Here is a 24582-nt window from a genome sequence, read left to right as displayed (position 1 = left end):
GAGTGGTCGTACACGCACAGGTTCTGGCGCCTGATGGACCGCGCCCTCCCCTCCCCCCTCAGTGCCGGATTATCAGCTGATAACGAGGATCGGAGATGGGAGAACAATAGCGCAGCCCCGCCCCCTCCTCCCCGCCGGGCCCCGCCCCCTCCTCCCCGCCAGGCCCCGCCCCCTCCTCCCCGCCAGGCCCCGCCCCTCACAGACGCCGCTGCGCTCAGGTCCCGGGTGTGCGGCTTCCTGTGTGCGGAGAGACGGCGGCGCCGGGAGAAGATGGACTGAGGAGGAGGAGCGGACGGAGGAGGACCGGGAGGACTGAGGAGGATTACCGGGAGGACGGAGGAGGAGGACCGGGAGGACGGAGGAGGAGGAGGACCGGGAGGACTGAGGAGGATTACCGGAGCGCCATGGCGGCCACAGGCGTCCTGCTCATCGGTGAGTGGCGGATAGTGTGTGTAATATATGTACAGTGTGTGTGTGATGGTGTGTACGGTGTGTGTATAATGTATGTAATATATGTACGGTGTGTGATGGTGTATAGACGGTGTGTAATATATGTACAGTGTATGTGTGATGGTGTGTGTGTAATGTGTGTACAGTGTGTGATGTATGTAATATATGTATAGTGTGTGTATGGACGGTGTGTCATATATGAATGTGTGTAATATACTGTATGTATAGTATATGTGTATAATGTGTGATGTGTGTATTGTGTGTGTGTATATATATTTTACACTAGATGGTGCCTGATTCTAGCACATCAGGTATTCTAGAATATTCATGTCCAAGTAGTATATTGCCCAGCCACGTAGTATATTGCCCAGCCACGTAGTATATTGCCCAGCCACGTAGTATATTGCCCAGCCACGTAGTATATTGCCCAGCCACGTAGTATATTGCCCAGCCACGTAGTATATTGCCCAGCCACGTAGTATATTTCTCAGCCACGTAGTGTATTGCCCAGCCACGTAGTGTATTGCCCAGCCACGTAGTATATTGCCCAGCTACGTAGTATATTGCCCAGTCACGTAGTATATTGCCCAGCCACGTAGTATATTGCCCAGTCACGTAGTATATTGCCCAGCCACGTAGTATATTGCCCAGTCACGTAGTATATTGCCCAGTCACGTAGTATATTTCTCAGCCACGTAGTATATTGCCCAGCCACGTAGTGTATTGCCCAGCCACGTAGTATATTGCCCAGCTACGTAGTATATTGCCCAGTCACGTAGTATATTGCCCAGCCACGTAGTATATTGCCCAGTCACGTAGTATATTGCCCAGTCACGTAGTATATTGCCCAGCCACGTAGTATATTGCCCAGCCTCGTAGTATATCGCCTAGTCGCGTAGTATGCACCATATCCCTGTAAAAAAAAAAAAAAAATTAAAATAAAACTAGTTACACCCTCCCCCCTGTCACTGGAGATTACACCCGGACTATTGCCCTCCTGTCACTGGAGGCAACACCCGGACTATTACCCCCCCTGTCACTGGAGATTGCACCCGGACTATTACCCTTTCTCCCCCGTCACTGGAGATTACACCCGGACTATTACCCTTTCTCCCCCGTCACTGGAGATTACACCCGGACTATTACCCTTTCTCCCCCGTCACTGGAGATTACACCTGGACTATTACCCCCCCCCCAACCCTCCCCCCCCCCTTCCCCCCCTGTCACTGGAGATTACACCTGGGTTATTACACCCGGACTATTGCCCCCCTGTCACTGGAGGCAACACCTGGACTATTACCCCCCCTGTCACTGGAGATTACACCCAGACTATTGCCCCCCTGTCACTGAAGGCAACACCTGAACTATTACCCCCCCTGTCACTGGAGATTACACCCGGACTATTACCCCCCCGTCACTGGAGATTACACCCGGACTATTACCCCCCCGTCACTGGAGATTACACCCGGACTATTACCCCCCCGTCACTGGAGATTACACCCGGACTATTACCCCCCCGTCACTGGAGATTACACCCGGACTATTACCCCCCCTGTCACTGGAGATTACACCCAGACTATTACCCATTCTCCCCCGTCACTGGAGATTACACCTGGACTATTACCCCCCCCCCCCCCCCCCGTCACTGGAGATTACACCCGAACTATTACCCACTCCCCCCTGACACTGAAGATTACACCTGGACTATTACCCCCCCCTGTCACTGGAGATTACACCCGGACTATTACCCCCCACTGTCACTGGAGGCTACACCTGGATTACTACCCCCCTGTCACTGGAGGCTACACCTGGACTATTACTCCCACCCGCCCTGTCACTGGAGATTACACCCGGACTATTAGCCCCCCCCCCCCAGTCACTGGAGGCTACACCTGGACTATTACCCCCTTAAGTCCCCCCACCCTCTTCACTGGAGATTACACCTGGACGATTAACCCCCACCCACCCTCTTCACTGGAGATTACACCTGGACCATTAACCCCCAGCCCCCCCCCCCCCCCCCCCCGGTCACTGGAGATTACACCTGGACTATTACCCCCTCCCCCTGTCACTGGAGATTACACCTGGACTATTACCCTCTCCCCCTGTCACTGGAGATTACACCTGGACTATTACCCCCTCCCCCTGTCACTGGAGATTACACCTGGACTATTACCCTTCCTGTCACTGGAGGCTACACCTGGAGTATTACCCCTCTCCTTCCCCCCCCCCCCCCCCCCGTCACTGGAGATTACACCTGGACCATTAACCCCCCCCCAGGCACTGGAGATTACACCTGGACCATTAACCCCCTCCCCTCCCTGTCACTGGAGATTACACCTGGACAATTACCCCCTCCCCCCGTCACTGGAGATTACACCTGGACTATTACCCGAAACCCCCCCCCCGTCACTGGAGATTACACCTGTACCATTAACCCCCCCCCCCCCTGTCACTGGAGATTACACCTGGACTGTTACCCCCTCCCCTGTCACTGGAGATAACACCTGGACTATTATCCCCCTTCCCCCCCCCCGTCACTGGAGACTACACCTGGACTATTAAGCCCCCCATCCCCCCCCCGTCACTGGAGATTGCATCTGGACCATTAACCCCCCCCCCCCTGTCACTGGAGATTACACCTGGACTATTACCCCCTCCCCCCGTCACTGGAGATTACACCTGGACCATTAACCCCCCCCCCCGTCACTGGAGATTACATCTGGACCATTAACCCCCTCCATTCCGTCACTGGAGATTACACCTGGACCATTAACCCCCCCCCCCCGTCACTGGAGATTACACCTGGACTATTACCCCCCCATCCCCCCCTCCCCCGTCACTGGAGATTACATCTGGACTATTACCCCCCCCCCCCCCCGTCACTGGAGATTACACCTGGACCATTACCCCCCCCCCCCCCCCCCGTCACTGGAGATTACACCTGGACTATTACCCCCCCCCTCCCCCGTCACTGGAGATTACACCTGGACTATTACCCCCCCCCCCGTCACTGGATATTACACCTGGACCATTCCCCCCCCCCCCCCCCCGTCACTGGAGATTACACCCGGACTATTACTCTTCCTGTCACTGGAGGCTACACCTGGAGTATTACCCCTCCCCCCCCCCCCCCCGTCACTGGAGATTACACCTGAACCATTATCCCCCCCCCCCCATCACTGGAGATTACACCTGGACCGTTAACCCCCTCCCCCCCCTGTCACTGGAGATTACACCTGGACAATTACCCCCTCCCCCCGTCACTGGAGATTACACCTGGACTATTACCCCCTCCCCCTGTCACTGGAGATTACACCTGGACTATTATAGTCACTGGGGTTTACACCCAGACTATTACCCCCCCCCATCCCCCCCTCCCCCGTCACTGGAGATTACATCTGGACTATTACCCCCCCCCCCCCCCCCGTCACTGGAGATTACCGGACTATTACCCCCTCCCCCTGTCACTGGAGATTACACCTGGACTATTATAGTCACTGGGGTTTACACCCGGACTATTACCCCCCCCCCATCCCCCCCTCCCCCGTCACTGGAGATTACATCTGGACTATTACCCCTCCCCGTCACTGGAGATTACACCCGGACTATTACCCCCCTCCCCCCCCGTCACTGGAGATTACACCCGGACTATTACCCCCCCCCCCTCCCCCGTCACTGGAGATTACACCTGGACTATTACCCCCCCCCCCGTCACTGGAGATTACACCTGGACCATTACCCCCCCCCCCCCCGTCACTGGAGATTACACCCGGACTATTACTCTTCCTGTCACTGGAGGCTACACCTGGAGTATTACCCCTTCCCCCCCCCCCCCCTCCGTCACTGGAGATTACACCTGAACCATTAACCCCCCCCCCCCCGTCACTGGAGATTACACCTGGACAATTACCCCCTCCCCCCGTCACTGGAGATTACACCTGGACTATTACCCCCCCCCGTCACTGGAGATTACACCTGTACCATTAACCCCCCCTGTCACTGGAGATTACACCTGGACAATTACCCCCTCCCCCTGTCACTGGAGATTACACCTGGACTGTTGGCCCCCCCCCCCCCCCCGTCACTGGAGATTACACCTGGACTATTATCCCCCCTCGTCACTGGAGATTACACCTGGACTATTAACCCCCCCATCCCCCCCCCCCCCCCCGTCACTGGAGATTACATCTGGACCATTAACCCCCCCCCCCCCTGCCACTGGAGATTACACCTGGACTATTACCCCCTCCCCTCGTCACTGGAGATTACACCTGGACTATTACCCCCCCCCGTCACTGGAGATTACACCTGGACCATTAACCCCCCCCCCCCCCCCCCCGTCACTGGAGATTACACCTGGACTATTACCCCCTCCCCCCGTCACTGGAGATTACACCTGGACTATTACCCCCCCCCGTCACTGGAGATTACACCTGGACCATTAACCCCCCCCCCCCCTGTCACTGGAGATTACACCTGGACTATTACCCCCCGTCACTGGAGATTACACCTGGACTATTACCCCCTCCCCCCGTCACTGGAGATTACACCTGGACCATTAACCCCCCCCCCTGTCACTGGAGATTACACCTGGACTATTAACCCCCCGTCACTGGAGATTACACCTGGACTATTACCCCCCCCCCCCCCCCCCCCGTCACTGGAGATTGCACCCGGACTATTACCCCCCCCCCGTCACTGGAGATTACACCCGGAGTATTACCCCCCCCCCCCGTCACTGGAGATTACACCCAGACTATTACCCCCTCCCCCTGTCACTGGAGATTACACCTGGACTATTATAGTCACTGGGGATTACACCCGGACTATTACCCCCCCATCGATCACTGAGGTTGCGTTGCTTGTGTCCTGCAGATGTAAATCTGCAAAGAATAAAATCTGGAGAGGTGCCCCGAATATACTAAGAGATGCGGAAGTTACTGCACCAAATCCTCAGCGTGTGCACGGACCCCTCTCTTCACAGACCCTCAGCGTGTGCATGGACCCCTCTCTTCACAGACCCTCAGCGTGTGCACAGAGCCCTCTCTTCACAGACCCTCAGCGTGTGCACAGAGCCCTCTCTTCACAGACCCTCAGCGTGTGCACGGAGCCCTCTCTTCACAGACCCTCAGCGTGTGCACAGAGCCCTCTCTTCACAGATCCTCAGCCCGTGCACGGACCCCTCTCTTCACAGACCCTCACCCTGTGCACGGACCCCTCTCTTCACAGACCCTCAGCGTGTGCACAGTACCCTCTCTTCACAGACCCTCAGCCTGTGCACGGACCCCTCTCTTCACAGACCCTCAGCGTGTGCACGGACCCCTCTTTTCACAGACCCTCAGCGTGTGCACGGAGCCCTCTCTTCACAGACCCTCAGCGTGTGCACAGAACCCTCTCTTCACAGACCCTCACCCTGTGCACGGACCCCTCTCTTCACAGACCCTCAGCGTGTGCACAGAACCCTCTCTTCACAGACCCTCAGCGTGTGCACGGAGCCCTCTCTTCACAGACCCTCAGCGTGTGCACGGAGCCCTCTCTTCACAGACCCTCAGCGTGTGCACGGAGCCCTCTCTTCACAGACCCTCAGCGTGTGCACGGAGCCCTCTCTTCACAGACCCTCAGCGTGTGCACGGACCCCTCTCTTCACAGACCCTCAGCCCGTGCACGGACCCCTCTCTTCACAGACCCTCAGCCCGTGCACGGACCCCTCTCTTCACAGACCCTCACCCTGTGCACGGACCCCTCTCTTCACAGGGCGCAAGTTTATAATCCGCCCCTGTGGCATCGCTGTAGCGTAATAACGGTATTACAGCGTCAGGACTCGGCTCTCCCAGATGTCCTTGTGTTTTGTCAGGTGTAGAGGACGTTCGTGCTGCCCCCACTGCAGAAACCTCGTATAACCCCCATCCTCCGCGCCCCGGCCCCCGTCTGCCTGGCTGCTGCGCCCCGTCTCTGTATACTGTCCTGTCGGTCTCTTCTTATCTGGAGGAAACTCCTCACTTCCCACAAGTCAGGAAATGGCAACATCCTGCTCCTGTGGTGTGTCGTTCCCCTCTCTCTCTCCCCCCCCCCCCCCCCCCCCCCCGTCTCTACTCTCCTCTGGCGTGTTGTCCCCCCCGTCTCTCCTCTCCTCTGGCGTGTTTTCCCCCATCTCTCTCCTCTGGTGTTTCGTTCTCCACCCCCCCCCCCCCCTCCGTCTCTCCTCTGGCGTGTAGTCGTCCCCCCCCCCCCCCCCCCCGTCTCTCCTCTCCTCCGGTGTGTCGTCACCCCCCCCGTCTCTACTCTCCTCTGGCGTGTTGTCCCCCCCGTCTCTCCTCTCCTCTGGCGTGTTTTCCCCCATCTCTCTCCTCTGGTGTTTCGTTCTCCACCCCCCCCCTCCGTCTCTCCTCTGGCGTGTAGTCGTCCCACCCCCCCCCCCCCGTCTCTCCTCTCCTCCGGTGTGTCGTCACCCCCCCCGTCTCTACTCTCCTCTGGCGTGTTGTCCCCCCCGTCTCTCCTCTCCTCTGACGTGTTGTCCCCCCCGTCTCTCCTCTCCTCTGGCGTGTCGTCCCTCCGTCTCTCCTCTCCTCTGGCGTGTCATCCCCCCCCCCCCCCCCCGTCTCTCTGGTGTGTAGTCCCTTCCTTCTCTCCTCTGGCGTGTCGTCCCCCCCCCCCCCCGTCTGTCCTCTCCTCTGGTGTGTCGTCACCCCCCATCTCTCTGGCGTGTCGTCCCTCCGTCTCTCCTCTCCCCTGGCGTGTCGTCCCACCCCCCCCCGTCTCTCCTCTAGCGTGTCGTCCCCCCCCCCCCCCCCATCTCTCCTCTTCCCTGGCGTGTCGTCACCCCCCTCGTCTCTCCTCTGGCGTGTCGTCCCCCCCCCCCCCCCCCGTCTCTCCTCTCCTCTGGCGTGTTGTCCCCCCCCCGTCTCTCCTCTCCTCTGACGTGTTGTCCCCCCCGTCTCTCCTCTCCTCTGGCGTGTCGTCCCTCCGTCTCTCCTCTCCTCTGGCGTGTCATCCCCCCCCCCCCCCCCGTCTCTCTGGTATGTAGTCCCTTCCTTCTCTCCTCTGGCGTGTCGTCCCCCGCCCCCCCCCCCTCCCCGTCTGTCCTCTCCTCTGGTGTGTCGTCACCCCCCCATCTCTCTGGCGTGTCGTCCCTCCGTCTCTCCTCTCCCCTGGCGTGTCGTCACCCCCTCGTCTCTCCTCTGGCGTGTCGTCCCCCCCCCCCCCCCCCGTCTCTCCTCTCCTCTGGCGTGTCGTCCCCCCCCCCCCCCCCGTCTCTCCTCTCCTCTGGCGTGTCGTCCCCCGTCTCTGGCTTGTTTCCTCTCTGGCGTGTCCCCCCAGCACTGGTTGTCACCGGGGGGGTCTTGTGTGTCGTGTGCCCACCGTTCTGTGCTTTACAATGGCTTTTTCTTTTCTTCCAGGCTGCCCAGTGATGCCCTCGTCCATCCTCTGACCACACTGCCGCCATGTCTGCCACCGACGCTCTGCCGCCCCTCATTCCCCTTTCCCAGAAGCCTGTGCGTATTATAAAAGCCCGACCTCCGAATCGGCCTCCACCTCATCTGCCCCCTAAGCCTCCTCAGAAGCCTCCGCCATGCCCTCAGCACGCCCCGACGCCGCCCGCTGCACAGCCAGAACCCGCTGCCGAGCCGACCACGTCTGGGGTGTGTGTGAAGAAGATCGCGGGCCTCTTCCAGAAGGATCCCGGTGCAGGCGACGACCCACAGCCGAGGCTACCGCCAAAACCGCCAGCCCTGCTGCCGAGGGAGGACCAGGAGGATTCACCGGGGGCCAACCTAATGCCAGACGTGGACCCTGAGGAGGAGCAGAGCGGTGCCCCCCGTGAGTGCGTCCTGTGAGCCGCGTCCGGGAGGTCACACGCCCGGCGTTCCTTCCACAATCCAGCGAGGGCTCCTGACTCATCCTGTCATCTCTGGTCTGAGCATGTGCGGACCCACGGGAACACCCGGGCCGTCACCTGCCGCCCCATGTGGGCATAGAGTACGGGGGCCAGGCGAGAGAATCCGACACTGGTGCCCCCCATGGTGTCTCCACGGAGGGCGCGGTGCCCGTCCTCATCACCGCTCCCGTGCCCTGCACCCGTATGTCACCATGTAGGCGCGGAGGTCCCCGTTGTGCCGGCCCTCGTCTCGCGGACTCCATATTGGATCCCGCGGCTCAGCTGCAGCTGTTGGGGCGAGCACCGCCTGACCTCGCGCCTGGCAGTCGGTGATGACGGCGCCATCACAGGGCGGGAGGGTCACCCAGCTGTCGCTGTGCCAGGATGGAGTTTAACCCCTCGCTAAGAGCTAGCGTTCTCTGTGATGACACAAGCTATTGTCCTCTGTTATCAGCAGCTACTTATACGGTCGTGCAGTCCTCAGTCCGTCTGATGGGAGTTGTTGTTCTTACATCTGCCGTTATCCTTTACTGATGTGTGGCCCGCCGAGTGCTAGTGTCCTCTGTTATCAGCCACCGTACTTGGTGAACATGTCGCCTGTCTGCAGTGACTTCCTCTGTGACAGGTAGAGCGAAGGTGACGGAGCAGGAACATCGGATTGTTCGGGTGGTAGAACCGGTTTTGCTGGCGAGCGGCGCACGTGTGACAGCGATGTATACATACCAGGAATGGGGCGAGAGCTGAGGAGGAAGTGGGGGGCCGAAAATCTGATTAAGGCGGCCGTCACCCTAGCAGTATGTGGTCAGTATTTTACATCAGTATTTGTAGCCAAAACCAGGAGTGGAACAAATAGAGGAGAAGTATAATAGAAACATCTGCACCATTACTGCATTTATCACCCACTCCTGGTTTTGGCTACAAATACTGATGAAAAATACTGACCGAATACTGCTGGTGTGACCGCAGCCTAATAAAGACCCTGAGACGTGGAGGGGGAGGAGGTGTGACTGGGGTCCGGGGCCCAAGATGATGATGAGGGGTCTGGGGTCCGGGTCCCAAGACGTGGAGGGGGAAGAGGCGTCTGAAGTCCGGGGCCCGAGATGATGATGAGGGGTCTGGGGTCCGGGTTCCAAGATTTGGAGGGGGAGGAGGTGTCTGGAGTCCAGGGCCCGAGATGATGATGAGGGGTCCGGGTCCCAAGCTGTGGAGGGGGAGGAGGCATCCGGGGCCCGAGATGATGAGGAGGCGTCTGGGGTCCGGGTCCCGAGATGATGATGAGGGGTCTGGGGTCCGGGTCCCAAGACGTGGAGGGGGAAGAGGCGTCCGGGGTCCGAGATGATGAGGCATCTGGGGTCCGAGATGATGAGGCATCTGGGGTCCTGGCCCTGAGACGTGGAGGGGGAGGAGGTGTCTGGGGTCCGGGGCCCGAGATGATGATGAGGGGTCTGGGGTCCGGGTCCCAAGACGTGGAGGGGGAGGAGGCGTCTGGGGTCCGGGGCCCAAGATGATCATGAGGGGTCTGGGGTCCGGGCCCCGAGACGTGGAGGGGAAGGAGGCGTCCGGGGCCCGAGATGATGAGGAGGCAGCGTCTGGGGCCCGAGATGATGAGACATCCGGGGTCCGGGCCCCAAGACGTGGAGGGGGAGGAGGCGTCCGGGGTCCGAGACGTGGGGAGGCGGCTGGGGTCCGGCCCCAGGACCCCGGTTTTGGTGTGGAGCTCGGAATGCCAGCTCTTGCTGTTGATCGCCAGCTCTTGGGCCGAGGGTGCTGCGTCTCCCCCTATTGTATGTGTGACGTTGCGGTGAATATTCGGACCCTCCGCTCCTCTCCGCAGCCCCCACAGCTGTTCTCTCTTCTATCTATAGAATTTTCTGTGGACATATCTATGTATTGTCCACAGGGCCGGGCAGCAAGGAGTTAACCCCCCCCCCCCTTGTGTTGTATTTGGGGAGTTGAAACCTTATCCCCTCCACCCCACCCACGGATCAGCTGCGTCACCCCCTCTGTCTGCTGTCGGACCACTACGCCCAGTGACTGTGAGCCGCCGGGCCCAGCCTGGGGAGAGGTACAGCCGGGAGTGGGGGGCCGTGGCGGAGGCGCGGGGTCCTAGACGTGTGAGTAGCTGCCCCCCTCTAATACGCTGCTGTCACTAGTAATATATCCCTTACTCCTGAAATCCTCTGTGCTGTCCTCCACGCTTCTGCTAGTTTTTTTGGGGGGAGATTATTGAAAACTGCTCGTCCCTTGTGCCGGAGGGAAGTAAGGACTGCGGGGGGCTGTGAGCACAGAGCAGGACTGATCATGGGCTGAGCCAGAAAGGAGATTAGCAGACCCCGGAGATTCCTGCCGGACCTGGGCCGAAGCCACAGACGAGGTAATAAGAGTGTGGTTAGCGGGGTCTGTGACACACGGCGGCTCTGTGTGTTGGGGCGGCTCTGTGCCCATTTGACCTCCATGTCTGGTGGGTGTTCATCTCACGTGGGAGCTCCTGGGAGTTGTAGTCCCCACCTGACGTAGTATAAGCCTATGGTGACACTATATGGCAGCACTTTGTGTTTTTTTCTGTCCATAATGTGTCGTCTTCTCGCTTCTTCCAGCTCTGCCTCCAAAAGTTTTCCAAGACCCAGATGAGCGGTCGTCTAAGATGGCGATGTGTCCACCGCGGCCGGCCTGCCCGTCCCGATGCTGCTGCGCCTGCCACCAGCAGAGGCCGGGCATGGTGCTCGTGTGGCTGCCGGAGTCGTCGGTGGTGTCTCCGGGCCTTCTCGTGAACGAGGCATCGGACTCCTCGGACGACAGCGGGGTCTTTCAGAGGGTCTTGTCTGTGAACGAGGACGAGGATGAGGACGGTGGGAAGTGGAGCTCCTGGCACCTTAAGGACAAGATGAACGTTGGGACCTGCTACCCGGTGAGACGACGGTCGCTTAAGCACGCGGAGCGATCCCGGCAGCACGCGGCCGACGGTGGCGATAAAGCGCGGGACAGTGTGGTCCTCACGTCGTACAAATCCACGGCTGAGGACAGCTTTAATGGCGATTTACCGAGCTCAGCCTGTGAGGCGGAAAACACCCAAAAAGTAGGGAGTGCAAGCAACGCCCCTGAAATTCCCAAGCATGGGCCGCCGTCCCACAGAAGGACCAAGGCCGCTGGTATTGTAGATGTGGAGCCCACAGGGTCTAGTATGGCCAACGGCCCTGAAACCTCCCTGTCAAAAAATGCCAAATCCAAGAGCATCTCCTTCTCCGACGAGGTCTCCACCATGGCGGCCTATCAATCTGACTCCGCGCAGAGCAACGGGGACCCAAATTCTGATCCTGTAACCCTGAGGGGTGAGGCCGAGACCCGCTCCAAGATCAGGAAGCCGGCCCGCAGGAGCAAGGTGCCCCCTCTATCCATGGTGGAGGATCCAGAGCCACCCACTCTACCTCCGAAAGTGCCAAGCAAGCCCCCGAGAGGAGCAGCGCCCCCGCCACCACCTGCACCACCTCCGTTTCTGAGAAAGGGGTCATTAAAAAGGTATTCGGTGGGCAACACCGAGGAGATGGCGGACAGAGATAAGAGAGGGGCCTCAAACAGTCTTCCTGCAGAGGCCGGATACAGAGGAAAAGACCGCCCAACATCACTGGACGAGGCGAACGGTGAGAGAGGTGGTATATCCGCCATAAGTACTACTGCCATCATGTACTGAATGCTCCTAGCCACCTAGTTATATCATTCTACATAGGGGCAGTATTATAGTAGTTATATCATTGTACATAGAGGCAGTATTATAGTAGTTATATCATTGTACATAGGGGCAGTATTATAGTAGTTATATCATTGTACATAGGGGCAGTATTATAGTAGTTATATTCTTGTACATAGGGGCAGTATTATAGTAGTTATATCATTGTACATAGGGGCAGTATTATAGTAGTTATATCATTGTACATAGGGGCAGTATTATAGTAGTTATATTCTTGTACATAGGGGCAGTATTATAGTAGTTATATCATTGTACATAGGGGCAGTATTATAGTAGTTATATTCTTGTACATAGGGGCAGTATTATAGTAGTTATATCATTGTACATAGGGGCAGTATTATAGGAGTTATATCATTGTACATAGGGAGCAGTATTATAGTAGTTATATCATTGTACATAGGGGGCAGTATTATAGTAGTTATATCATTGTACATAGGAGCAGTATTATAGTAGTTATATCATTGTACATAGGAAGCAGTATTATAGTAGTTATATCATTGTACATAGGGGGCAGTATTATAGTAGTTATATCATTGTACATAGGGGCAGTATTATAGTAGTTATATCATTGTACATAGGAGCAGTATTATAGTAGTTATATCATTGTACATAGGGAGCAGTATTATAGTAGTTATATCATTGTACATAGGGAGCAGTATTATAGTAGTTATATCATTGTACATAGGGAGCAGTATTATAGTAGTTATATCATTGTACATAGGGCCTGTTTTATAGTAGTTATATCATTGTACATAGGGGCAGTATTATAGTAGTTACATTCTTGTACATAGGGACAGTATTATAGTAGTTATATTCTTGTACATAGGGACAGTATTATAGTAGTTATATTCTTGTATATAGGGGCAGTATTATAATAGTTATATTCTTGTACATAGGAGCAGTATTATAGTAGTTATATTCTTGTACATAGGAGACATTATTATAGTAGTTATATTCTTGTATATAGGGGCAGTATTATAATAGTTATATTCTTGTACATAGGAGCAGTATTATAGTAGTTATATTCTTGTACATAGCAGCAGTATTATAGTAGTTATATTCTTGTACATAGGGGGCAGTATTATAGTAGTTATATTCTTGTACATAGGGGCAGTATTATAGTAGTTATATTCTTGTACATAGGAGCAGTATTATAGTAGTTATATTCTTGTACATAGGAGCAGTATTATAGTAGTTATATTCTTGTACATAGGGGCAGTATTATAATAGTTATATTCTTGTACATAGGAGCAGTATTATAGTAGTTATATTCTTGTACATAGGGGCAGTATTATAGTAGTTATATTCTTGTACATAGGGGGCAGTATTATAGTAGTTATATTCTTGTACATAGGGGGCAGTATTATAGTAGTTATATTCTTGTACATAGGAGCAGTATTATAGTAGTTATATTCTTGTACATAGGAGCAGTATTATAGTAGTTATATTCTTGTACATAGGGGGCAGTATTATAGTAGTTATATTCTTGTACATAGGGGCAGTATTATAGTAGTTATATTCTTGTATATAGGGGCAGTATTATAGTAGTTATATTCTTGTACATAGGGGGCAGTATTATAGTAGTTATATTCTTGTACATAGGGGCAGTATTATAGTAGTTATATTCTTGTACATAGGAGCAGTATTATAGTAGTTATATTCTTGTACATAGGAGCAGTATTATAGTAGTTATATTCTTGTACATAGGGGCAGTATTATAGTAGTTATATTCTTGTACATAGGAGCAGTATTATAGTAGTTATATTCCAGTACATAGGAGCAGTATTATAGTAGTTATATTCTTGTACATAGGGGGCAGTATTATAGTAGTTATATTCTTGTACATAGGGGGCAGTATTATAGTAGTTATATTCTTGTACATAGGGGGCAGTATTATAGTATGACTGATGTGACCATATTCTATGTTCTGCAGCCTCGGTGGATGTGTCTCCGGACCGTTTCATGACTCGGTCAGTACATGGTGTAGATTTTAGATCTATTTGATCCCTCTCCTTGGTATTTGGAGACTTTTTCTCAAATTCATGTTCATTGCTTTTAGGATTCCAACTGTGAAGAGTCCGAAGTCCATAGACTGGGAGTCGCACCTGCGGGATGGTACGTAGCGGTGCTGTGAGCGGAGCATGCATTGCCGTGTGGTGTCCTGACTTGTGTCTCGTGTGCAGAGCCGCTGTACCAGACCTACCGCCAGAGCGTGATCAACAAGGAGATCCGGAGACAGACAGTCGCACGGAACAGTAGCTTCACCAGCTACGACTCCTCCCAGGAAAGCCCCCTGTCTTCTGGGGGTTCCCCGAAACAAGGACGCAGGTCAGCGGCCCCTCACAACACCCTGTGGCAGGAATTGCCATCTGTGATGGAGAGCGGTGTCCTGGACAGTATGAACAACGATGAGAAGAAAATGCAAGAGGTGGGAAGCGGGATGGCGCAGCGTCACCTCCCAGGTGGGGGAGGAGCTCTGAGAGGGTGGGAGTTTGTGGGCGGGAATGTAGAGGAGGAGCTTCATCCTGGGTGGGATTTGTGTGGGAGAGGAGCTCCAGGGAAAGGGGCGGGGTGATGAACTGATGGATCTCCTGGGAAGGGGGTGTGGCAATGCACTGGAGGGAGGAGTTCCTGGGCAGTGGGGGGAGGGGTGATGCGCTGAGGGGAGCAGCTCCTGGGTAGTGGGGGGGAGGGGTGATGCGCTGAGGGGAGCAGCTCCTGGGTAGTGGGGGGGGGGGTGATGCGCTGAGGGGAGGAGTCCTGGGTAGTAGGGGGGAGGGGTGATGCGCTGAGAGGAGGAGCTCCTGGGTAGTGGGGGGGAGGGGTGATGCGCTGAGGGGAGGAGTCCTGGGTAGTAGGGGGGAGGGGTGATGCGCTGAGGGGAGGAGTCCTGGGTAGTGGGGGGGGGGGTGATGCGCTGAGGGGAGGAGTCCTGGGTAGTAGGGGGGAGGGGTGATGCGCTGAGAGGAGGAGCTCCTGGGTAGTGGGGGGGAGGGGTGATGCGCTGAGGGGAGGAGCTCTTGGGTAGTGGGGGGGGGAGGGGTGATGCGCTGAGAGGAGGAGCTCCCATATCACGCGTTGTCTGTCCGCAGAGCATGTTCGAGGTGCTGACCTCCGAGGCCTCGTACCTCCGCTCCATGAATGTGCTGACAGAACACTTTCTGGGATCTCGGGATCTGCAGGAAACGCTGGTGATCAGGGAGAAGAAAATCCTCTTCTCCAATATCCTGAAGGTGAAAGAAGTCAGCGAGAAGTGAGTAATGGCCGTGTGCCGCTGGGGGCCGTATGTGATGCGCACTGATGGGTGACGTGGACTGATGAGGGATGTTGAATTTGTGTGTGATATGGGGGATGATGGCTGAGGATGGCCGTGTGTGTGATGTGGAGGGGTGTGTGTGGGAGATGGCTGTGTGTGTGGAGGATGATGCCTGTGTGTGGAGGATGATGGCTGTATGTGCGGGATGATGGCCGAGGGGCTGTGTGTGTGTGGGGGGGGATGTTGGCTGTGTGTGTGTGGGGGGGGGATGTTGGCTGTGTGTGTGTGGGGGGGGATGTTGGCTGTGTGTGTGGGGGGGGGATGTTGGCTGTGTGTGTGTGGGGGGGGATGTTGGCTATGTGTGTGGGGGGGGGATGTTGGCTGTGTGTGTGTGGGGGGGGGATGTTGGCTGTGTGTGTGTGTGGGGGGGATGTTGGCTGTGTGTGGGGGGGGATGTTGGCTGTGTGTGTGTGGGGGGGGGATGTTGGCTGTGTGTGTGTGGGGGGGGGATGTTGGCTGTGTGGGGGGGGATGTTGGCTGTGTGTGTGTGGGGGGGATGTTGGCTGTGTGTGTGGGGGGGGATGTTGGCTGTGTGTGTGTGGGGGGATGTTGGCTGTGTGTGTGGGGGGGGATGTTGGCTGTGTGTGGGGGGGATGTTGGCTGTGTGTGTGGGGGGATGTTGGCTGTGTGTGTGGAGGGGATGTTGGCTGTGTGTGTGGGGGGGGATGTTGGCTGTGTGTGTGGGGGGGATGTTGGCTGTGTGTGTGTGGGGGGATGTTGGCTGTGTGGAGGGGATGTTGGCTGTGTGTGTGGAGGGGATGTTGGCTGTGTGTGTGGGGGGGATGTTGGCTGTGTGTGGGGGGGGGATGTTGGCTGTGTGTGTGTGGGGGGGATGTTGGCTGTGTGGAGGGGATGTTGGCTGTGTGTGTGGGGGGGATGTTGGCTGTGTGTGTGGGGGGGATGTTGGCTGTGGACGGCGGCTGTATCCGCTCTTCTCTCGTCTCTGCAGTTTCCTCGTGGATCTGGAGTCTCGGGTGGATGAAGACATTGTTATCTCGGATGTCTGTGACGTTATTCACCAGCACGCCGTGCATCACTTCTCCGTGTACATAGATTATGTGCGGAACCAGGTGTACCAGGAGAAGACGTACAGCGAGCTCATGTGAGGATCCACGGCACACGCTGCCTGCACACGGGTGGGGACACACTGCCTGCGCATGTGCACAGGGCGAGGGGGCTACATGCAGCGTGCGAGGGGGGGTGGCTATGCGTGGCAGGGGTGGCTATGCGTGGCGTGCACGGCCACATTTGGGGGCGCGCTCCCACCTCCTGCACGGCCACATTTGTGGGCGCGCTCAGACTTCCTGCACGGCCACATTTGGGGGCGCGCTCCCACCTCCTGCACGGCCACATTTGTGGGTGCGCTCACACTTCCTGCACGGCCACATTTGTGGGCGCGCTCAGACTTCCTGCACGGCCACATTTGTGGGCGCGCTCAGACTTCCTGCACGGCCACATTTGTGGACGCGCTCAGACTTCCTGCACGGCCACATTTGTGGGCGCGCTCAGACTTCCTGCACGGCCACATTTGTGGGCGCGCTCAGACTTCCTGCACGGCCACATTTGTGGGCGCGCTCAGACTTCCTGCACGGCCACATTTGTGGGCGCGCTCAGACTTCCTGCACGGCCACATTTGTGGGCGCGCTCAGACTTCCTGCACGGCCACATTTGTGGGCGCGCTCAGACTTCCTGCACGGCCACATTTGTGGGCGCGCTCAGACTTCCTGCACGGCCACATTTGTGGGCGCGCTCAGACTTCCTGCACGGCCACATTTGTGGGCGCGCTCAGACTTCCTGCACGGCCACATTTGTGGGCGCGCTCAGACTTCCTGCACGGCCACATTTGTGGGCGCGCTCAGACTTCCTGCACGGCCACATTTGTGGGCGCGCTCAGACTTCCTGCACGGCCACATTTGTGGGCGCGCTCAGACTTCCTGCACGGCCACATTTGTGGGCGCGCTCAGACTTCCTGCACGGCCACATTTGTGGGCGCGCTCAGACTTCCTGCACGGCCACATTTGTGGGCGCGCTCAGACTTCCTGCACGGCCACATTTGTGGGCGCGCTCAGACTTCCCGCACGGCCACATTTGTGGGCGCGCTCAGACTTCCCGCACGGCCACATTTGTGGGCGCGCTCAGACTTCCCGCACGGCCACATTTGTGGGCGCGCTCAGACTTCCCGCACGGCCACATTTGTGGGCGCGCTCAGACTTCCCGCACGGCCACATTTGTGGGCGCGCTCAGACTTCCCGCACGGCCACATTTGTGGGCGCGCTCAGACTTCCCGCACGGCCACATTTGTGGGCGCGCTCAGACTTCCCGCACGGCCACATTTGTGGGCGCGCTCAGACTTCCCGCACGGCCACATTTGTGGGCGCGCTCACACTTCCCGCACGGCCACATTTGTGGGCGCGCTCACACTTCCCGCACGGCCACATTTGTGGGCGCGCTCACACTTCCCGCACGGCCACATTTGTGGGCGCGCTCACACTTCCCGCACGGCCACATTTGTGGGCGCGCTCAGACTTCCCGCACGGCCACATTTGTGGGCGCGCTCAGACTTCCCGCACGGCCACATTTGTGGGCGCGCGCACACTTCCCGCACGGCCACATTTGTGGGCGCGCGCACACTTCCCGCACGGCCACATTTGTGGGCGCGCTCACACTTCCCGCACGGCCACATTTGTGGGCGCGCGCACACTTCCCGCACGGCCACATTTGTGGGCGCGCGCACACTTCCCGCACGGCCACATTTGGGGGCGCGCTCACACTTCCCGCACGGCCACATTTGGGGGCGCGCGCACACTTCCCGCACGCCCACATTTGGGGGCGCGCACTTCCTGCTCTGTGGTGGTGTTCTCTGCTTTCTCTTGAATGTCTCCCCTCCTCCTCAGGGAGAAGAACCCGCACTTCCACGCCGTGCTGTGCCGCCTGCAGGAGCTGCCCCAGTGCCAGCGCTTACCCTTCATGTCGTTTCTGCTGCTGCCGTTCCAGAGGATCACCCGTATTAAGATGCTGATAGAGGTACGGTGCCCCCCGAATGCTGGCGGCCCCCACTCCTGTCACATGACCTGACCTGGCTTCATCTTTCACAGAATATCCTGAAGAGGACGGAGGAGGGGTCCGAGGGCGAGCGCACCGCCAGCAAAGCCCTGGAGGCTGTGTCGCAGGTAACCTCCACAGCTGGCTGGGTAGTCCATGGCGCCATTACTGACTGGCGCATCTCACGTGTGTCCTGATCTCGCAGATCATCCAGGAGTGTAACCGCGAGGTCGGCCGCATGAAGCAGACAGAGGAGCTCATTTACATCTCCTCCAAGATCGAGTTTGATAAGATAAAGGTGAGGGAGGGGGATTGGCCTTAGGCCTCGCAGTGTGGTCATGTCATCTCCTGGGTGTGGCCTCACGGCAGTGATGTCATCTCTTGGGTGTGTGGCCTCACACGGCACTGGTGTCCTCTCTTGTGGGTGTGGCCTCACACGGGACTGGTGTCATCTCTTGGGGGTGTGGCCTCACACGGCAGTGATGTCATCTCTTGGGTGTGTGGCCTCACGGCAGTGATGTCATCTCTTGGGTGTGTGGCCTCACACGGCACTGATGTAATCTCTTGTGGGTGTGGCCTCACACGGCACTGGTGTCATCTCTTGTGGGTGTGGCCTGATACGGCACTGGTGTCATCTCTTGGGGGTGTGGCCTTACACGGCAGTGATGTCATCTCTTGTGGGTGTGGCCTCACACGGCACTGATGTCATCTCTTGTGGGTGTGGCCTCACACGGCACTGGTGTCATCTCTTGTGGGTGTGGCCTCACACGGCACTGGTGTCATCTCTTGGGGGTGTGGCCTTACACGGCAGTGATGTCATCTCTTGGGGGTGTGGCCTTACACGGCAGTGATGTCATCTCTTGGGTGTGTAGCCTCACACGGCACTGATGTCATCTCTTGGGTGTGTGGCCTCACACGGCACTGGTGTCATCTCTTGTGGGTGTGGCCTGATACAGCACTGGTGTCATCTCTTGGGTGTGTGGCCTTACACGGCAGTGATGTCATCTCTTGGGGGTGTGGCCTCACACGGCACTGGTGTCATCTCTTGGGGGTGTGGCCTTACACGGCAGTGATGTCATCTCTTGGGGGTGTGGCCTCACACGGCACTGGTGTCATCTCTTGGGGGTGTGGCCTCACGCGGCACTGGTGTCATCTCTTGGGGGTGTGGCCTCACGCGGCACTGGTGTCATCTCTTGGGGGTGTGGCCTCGCGCGGCACTGGTGTCATCTCTTGGGTTTGTCTTGTTTTAGGCTGTCCCCATCATCTCTCACAATCGTTTCCTGGAGAAGCAGGGGGAGCTCAGCGAGGTTCTGCAGAAGGGAAGCCTCTTTGGCATCAAACCTAAACTCGTCCCCGTTTACTTCTTCCTGTTCAATGACTTCCTACTCATTACCCAGAAGAAAAGGTGATGTCCTGCTGTTGTGGTTCCTTGGCTTTTGTGCCCTCAATCCACATCCCCTCGGCTCTGGCGCCCTCATGCCCTGGCTCCTCGGCTGTGGCTCCCTTGTTTTTCCTCTCTCGTCATCGTGTACTTGATGTGTCTGTCTTTCCCTCCAGCTCGGACAGACACGTTGTCCTGGATTACGCTCACCGCTCCCTGGTCCAGCTCCAGTCCTGCCCCACCATGGAGAACAGCTTCTTCCTCACCTTACTGGAGAATCACCAGAGGAAGACGTGTGACAGGCTCTTCAAGGCGCCCAGCCAGTGAGTGACTCCTCCCCCTGAAGGGAGCTTCCTAGCCCCGCCCCCTGTAGGGTGTTACTGTGAAGTTGTTGGTCTCACCCGCTGTGTCCTCCTAGGTCGGACTTGCACCGATGGGCGGCCGTCTTCCCCAGTAAGAGCAGTGATGGCTCCTCGGGCAGTGACACGATCTACGAGGACTGGGGTGAGTTGTGCCCTCTGCTCGGTGGGTATGTGGTGATTGTTCTCCAGTGATGACCCCGTTCCTCTCCGCCCTCAGATTGTCCCCAGGTGCATTGTGTGGAGCAGTACACCGCCACTCAGGCTGACGAGCTGACGCTGGAGCCTGCCGACATCATCAACGTCCTGCGCAAGACTTGTGAAGGTGGGGGGCTGTGACCGGGTGTGGGGGTCTCGCCTGCGGAGTGCGGTCTGGTATCTGACGGCTTCTCCTCTGTTCTCAGGTTGGTACGAGGGCATCCGCCTCTGCGATGGGAAGAAGGGCTGGTTCCCCTCCCGCTATGTCCAGGAGATCACCAATGAGCATGTGCGGAGGAGGAACCTGCGTGAGCGTTACCGCGTCCTGCAGGCCGCCCGCCAGCTGGTCACCTGACCCTGTCGTCCATCGGCGGAGGAGCTGATTCAGGTGTGGATGGAGGAGGCACGCGGGGGCAGCGATGGTGTCGGGGTATCTGCTGACTTCTGAGATTTGATATTTGCTGGGAGCGACACCAGGACTGAGGGATATAATTTGGGGCGTACACCACAAGTCCCAGCACTGCCTGGATTCTGTCGTGCGTGGATATGACGACTAGATGGCGCCTCCTACTGCCAAATCCTGGTGTCACCAATGTCTGAGCATTGAGCGCAGGTGTCTGCTCTTCAGCCTCCTTATGTATGATGAGAGGTGTGGTCCCCATCATCCAGAAAATCCAAGCTAAACTGTCCCCCTCAAGGACCTGAACTGAGGAGCCCCCTAGTGGCCGCCGCTGTCAGTCCTTGTATGGAGCGAAGTGCAGGGGACTCTGGGTGTGTGCGGCGTCATGGCCAACCTGGCTGGCCCTGATTGTTTGGCCGTTCTTCTGCCAGGACTTCTGCATGATCTACTGCCAAGATCCCGGGGGCCGTGGACTATGGCACGTAGGAGACCCTCCATGTCTGAGGACCCTGGTGTTGTGTATGGCCGCACGATGCACAGACTTTGCGGTGACCGCCGCCTTCCCGGACTTGTCTCGTTTTATCACGGAGGGCCAACCTCCGAGCACATGAAGGATTCTGGGGTGGTCCGGCCCCATTTCAGGGGTGCAGGGAAGTATTTGTGTTGTAGTGTCCGCCTTGTGCCTGTTATGTGGAGTAAAACATTTCTATTGTGATCGTGTGGTGGAGTTTCCTGCTCGGCGCAGACGTGACGTGAGGCGGTCTCATCTGCCAACAGCTCAGGAGAGTCGCCCTCTAATTTTACGCTTCCTGTCATGTGAGACAAGTGTGGGACTATTTCAATAATAATACAAAAGTCCAGAATGGGCCGTTACGGATCTTCATAATTCATATTGTCTTCTGCTATCCGAAGGGAGTCTATACAAAAGAAGTATGTGCAGTCTTCCATCCGTCACCTGAGATGTCGGAGAAAGCGAGGAAACAACAAAAAGAAATTAGTAAATCTCAGAAAAAATATGACTACAACAAATACGTGATGACCTTAAAAGACTGCGCAGGGGGTAGTCCACAAACGGAAACAAAAACAAACAGCTATGACCTTTTATAGAAGCCCGTATACAGGAATTCCTCATTTAGGTCGCTCGGTGTCAAACTTTTTAATTCATAGATCCCAACGGGCTTCCCTTCTCAAAAGTTCTTCTGTCAGTTTACCATGCCTAATATTCAAAGCAACCCCATGACCTGAAGGGTCCTGGAGCTGCCATTATGACAGTCCAAGTAGTGGGCCGCTACTGAGCTAATCTGCTTACCCTTATCTCTGTCATTCTTGGCCGTGGACATATTTGATACGTGCTGTTGTATCCTACGACGTGATTCCTGGGTGGTTTGTCCCACAAATACCTTATTACAACAACAAACCAATGGGTAAACCAAGATGCATGTACGGCAGTTGAAGAAAGATTTTGATTTGACCTGAAAGGGTAAAGATGGTAATGAAATAACAACATCAGATATCATTAGTGGGCATATAGAACACCCACCACAAGGGTAAGACCCAACATTTGGGTTACCTGAACGAATCTTGGAAATGGGTCGTTTAAAGTGGCTCTTAGTGAGGCAGTCTTAAGTTTTAACTCTTCTACCTACTATTGTGGGTCTATTCGAAATGAGTGGCCTTAATTTCGCTTCACTCAATTATTTTCCAATATCCGATGGACATCGCCCCATTGGTTGTTGTATTGTGTTACCAAACTGAGTTTATTCAATTTGGATCTCACCCATTGGTGGATGGTGACCGCTCAAATTGCTCTTTGTGATACAGTGTGAACAGTCACACTACTCCCTCGTAGAGACGGAGTACGGCGTGTACTGCCACCCCGTATCCTCATGTGTCTAGCCGGCAGGACCCCAAACACGAGTGTTTAGGTGATCCAAACATCGGTCCTGGCCCCCGGCTCCTACCCACTCGCCCACCAGAGCCTGTCGATTTTGGGAGTCATTGGCGTCCCATATTCCCAAGAGGCCTGGACATCAAATGAAGGTCAGGATGGAGAGGTAAGTCTCCCTGTATATCTCTCCGTCAGGTTCCTGTCCAGAAGTGTCGGGGAAGAAGATTCAGATAAAAAAAGGAAGATGACAGAAGAAGATGGATGAGTTTTTACTGCCCCCCCCCTTTATCCCCTAACTTTTATTCAGGGGTTGTAGTTAGAGGGGCCATCCTTTTAGGTATAGACCGTTTTGTTCTATATGGGGCCTGTTTTCTCCTTCATTCTGATGATTGGCGCAGGGTTACCTGACAGGCAGTCCCGCCTGTTGATGGCACACCGTCTCCTGCTCTTTCCGGCGGTTAGCTCCGCACCCTCATCTTGGACGTGCCTGTCTAATGGCCGTGACTGTCACTCTCCCTTCTCTTAGTTGTGACGGCTAGCTCCGCCCACGTTGGGTGCTTTGCTCCGCCCATTTAAGAGGTTAGCTCCACCCACTTCTGGCCTCACCGAGCGGACTTTTGAAGTAACGCCCCCTCTTCTCTCCTGCACGCGCTTTCTCCCTGCGTGCCCTTCTCTTCCTGTGGTCGCCATTTGCCGGCATCTGGTCCCAGAAGGTGGCATCTCTGCAGGGAACTCTTCCATCTCCCCCACGATCGCCCTGCAGCCCTGGTTGTCTCCTGGAGCTATCTTCAGTCCGGAAGCAGAGCTCAGGACCTGCATCTTCCTGTGAGGAGCACTGCTCTGCAGGCAGACACTCTCCTTGGCAATCTTTCTGTCCTCTAACCTTCTGGCATTATTTAGTGGGTCTGCTCATCGTGCCTAATCCTAAAGGAGAGCGCTCTTGCCCTCCTGCCTCTTCTTCCTCTGCTCTTGTCAGGCACTTGGTTTGCCCCACATGTCAATGCAAACTCCCTTCAGGCCAGTCCTCTCCCCTCTGGCCGGACTGCAGCAGCCCCCCTGTGCCTGCTACTCGGGAGTCCCCTACTGTCCCAGGAGAGAGTGAGTGGGCTACCTCACGCAATTGGTGTCGGACCTCACCAAGGTGTCGTAGACCTTGGTGTCCGTCCTGAACGGATTGCCCATTCTGCCCTCAGCCGTTGCTGGTGGATCGCAAGACTTATCGGCTGTGCCTACCAACATGGGCCGTAAGAGATCTAGGCAGGAGCGTTGTTCTAGATCTTCCTAATGCCCCAGATCTTTCCTTGGTCTCCCACGGCAGATGGCTTCTTCCCGGTCTTCCTCCCCCGAGTCAGGTGAGGTGGTTTTGGATGTACTGTCAGAGGTATTTTCCAGGGAACGGGAAAACCCGACCAGATGCTTCCAAAGAGGGAAGCCCCTCGGCATCCTATATCCTGAGCTCATGGCGAACTGGACCGCTTCTCCGACTGTGGATCACTGTTTCCTGACTGTCCACCAGCATGGTCCTCCCTCTTACGAATGGAGCGTCCCTCAAGGACTCCAATGACAGGATCATAGTCTTTCAAAAAGTCTGCCTATGAAGCGGCCTCCTCTATATTGTGCCTTGCGTTTGCCGCCACCTGGGTGTCAGTCAATTGTTGCATGGGCTAAGCAACTGTTAGGGCATTCTCTCTGGAGCCAGATTGGAGGAATTGGCCGACTTCCCCAAACAGATTTCTCGGGCAGGGAAGTACATGGCATCCGTCTGCCTGGACGCCGCTTCATGTGCTTCTCAGGTGTCCAGTCATTTAGTGGCCATCTGACGGACTATTTGGCTTAAAGCATGGTAGGGGGACTTATCATCCAACTTGCCTTTCCAGGGTTCTCGTCTATTTGGCTCCAAGTTGGACCAAATTATTAAGGAGGC

General features: G+C 56.2%; 1 protein-coding gene across 3 annotated transcripts; it reads left to right on the top strand.

Moving 5' to 3' along the window:
* The first annotated feature begins 216 nt into the window (after window positions 1-216).
* On the top strand, window positions 217-21485 carry LOC138677406 (ephexin-1-like). Of its 3 annotated transcripts, XM_069767503.1 has the most exons (17): window positions 262-344; window positions 392-432; window positions 7851-8271; window positions 10927-11967; window positions 14008-14044; window positions 14134-14189; window positions 14258-14502; window positions 15167-15327; window positions 16340-16492; window positions 18285-18414; window positions 18486-18560; window positions 18638-18730; window positions 19683-19837; window positions 19990-20136; window positions 20232-20317; window positions 20393-20497; window positions 20577-21485. In XM_069767503.1, the coding sequence occupies exons 3-17, from the start codon at window positions 7896-7898 to the stop codon at window positions 20723-20725; spliced, it is 3009 nt and encodes a 1002-aa protein (XP_069623604.1). In that variant the 5' UTR covers window positions 262-344; window positions 392-432; window positions 7851-7895; the 3' UTR covers window positions 20726-21485. The 3 variants fall into 3 exon arrangements, with proteins under 3 accessions (XP_069623603.1, XP_069623604.1, XP_069623605.1); XM_069767502.1 differs by having other exon boundaries at window positions 217-432; XM_069767504.1 differs by lacking the exons at window positions 262-344; window positions 392-432; window positions 7851-8271 and adding an exon at window positions 10367-10443.
* The last annotated feature ends 3097 nt before the right edge of the window (window positions 21486-24582 follow it).

The sequence above is a fragment of the Ranitomeya imitator genome, chromosome 4 (genome assembly GCF_032444005.1).
Source record: "Ranitomeya imitator isolate aRanImi1 chromosome 4, aRanImi1.pri, whole genome shotgun sequence".
Classification (NCBI taxonomy): Eukaryota; Metazoa; Chordata; class Amphibia; order Anura; family Dendrobatidae; genus Ranitomeya; species Ranitomeya imitator.
Note: the sequence above shows the minus strand (reverse complement) of the source record. Positions and strands in the feature narration are given on the sequence as shown.

Excerpts from the sequence above, each read along its gene's own strand:
- LOC138677406 (XM_069767502.1), top strand. The coding sequence starts at position 7,896 with ATGTCTGCCACCGACGCTCTGCCGCCCCTCATTCCCCTTTCCCAGAAG. Across the intron at positions 11,968-14,007 it reads ATCACTGGACGAGGCGAACG|CCTCGGTGGATGTGTCTCCG; the intron begins GTGAGAGAGGTG and ends TATGTTCTGCAG. Across the intron at positions 19,838-19,989 it reads CTCATTACCCAGAAGAAAAG|CTCGGACAGACACGTTGTCC; the intron begins GTGATGTCCTGC and ends CTTTCCCTCCAG.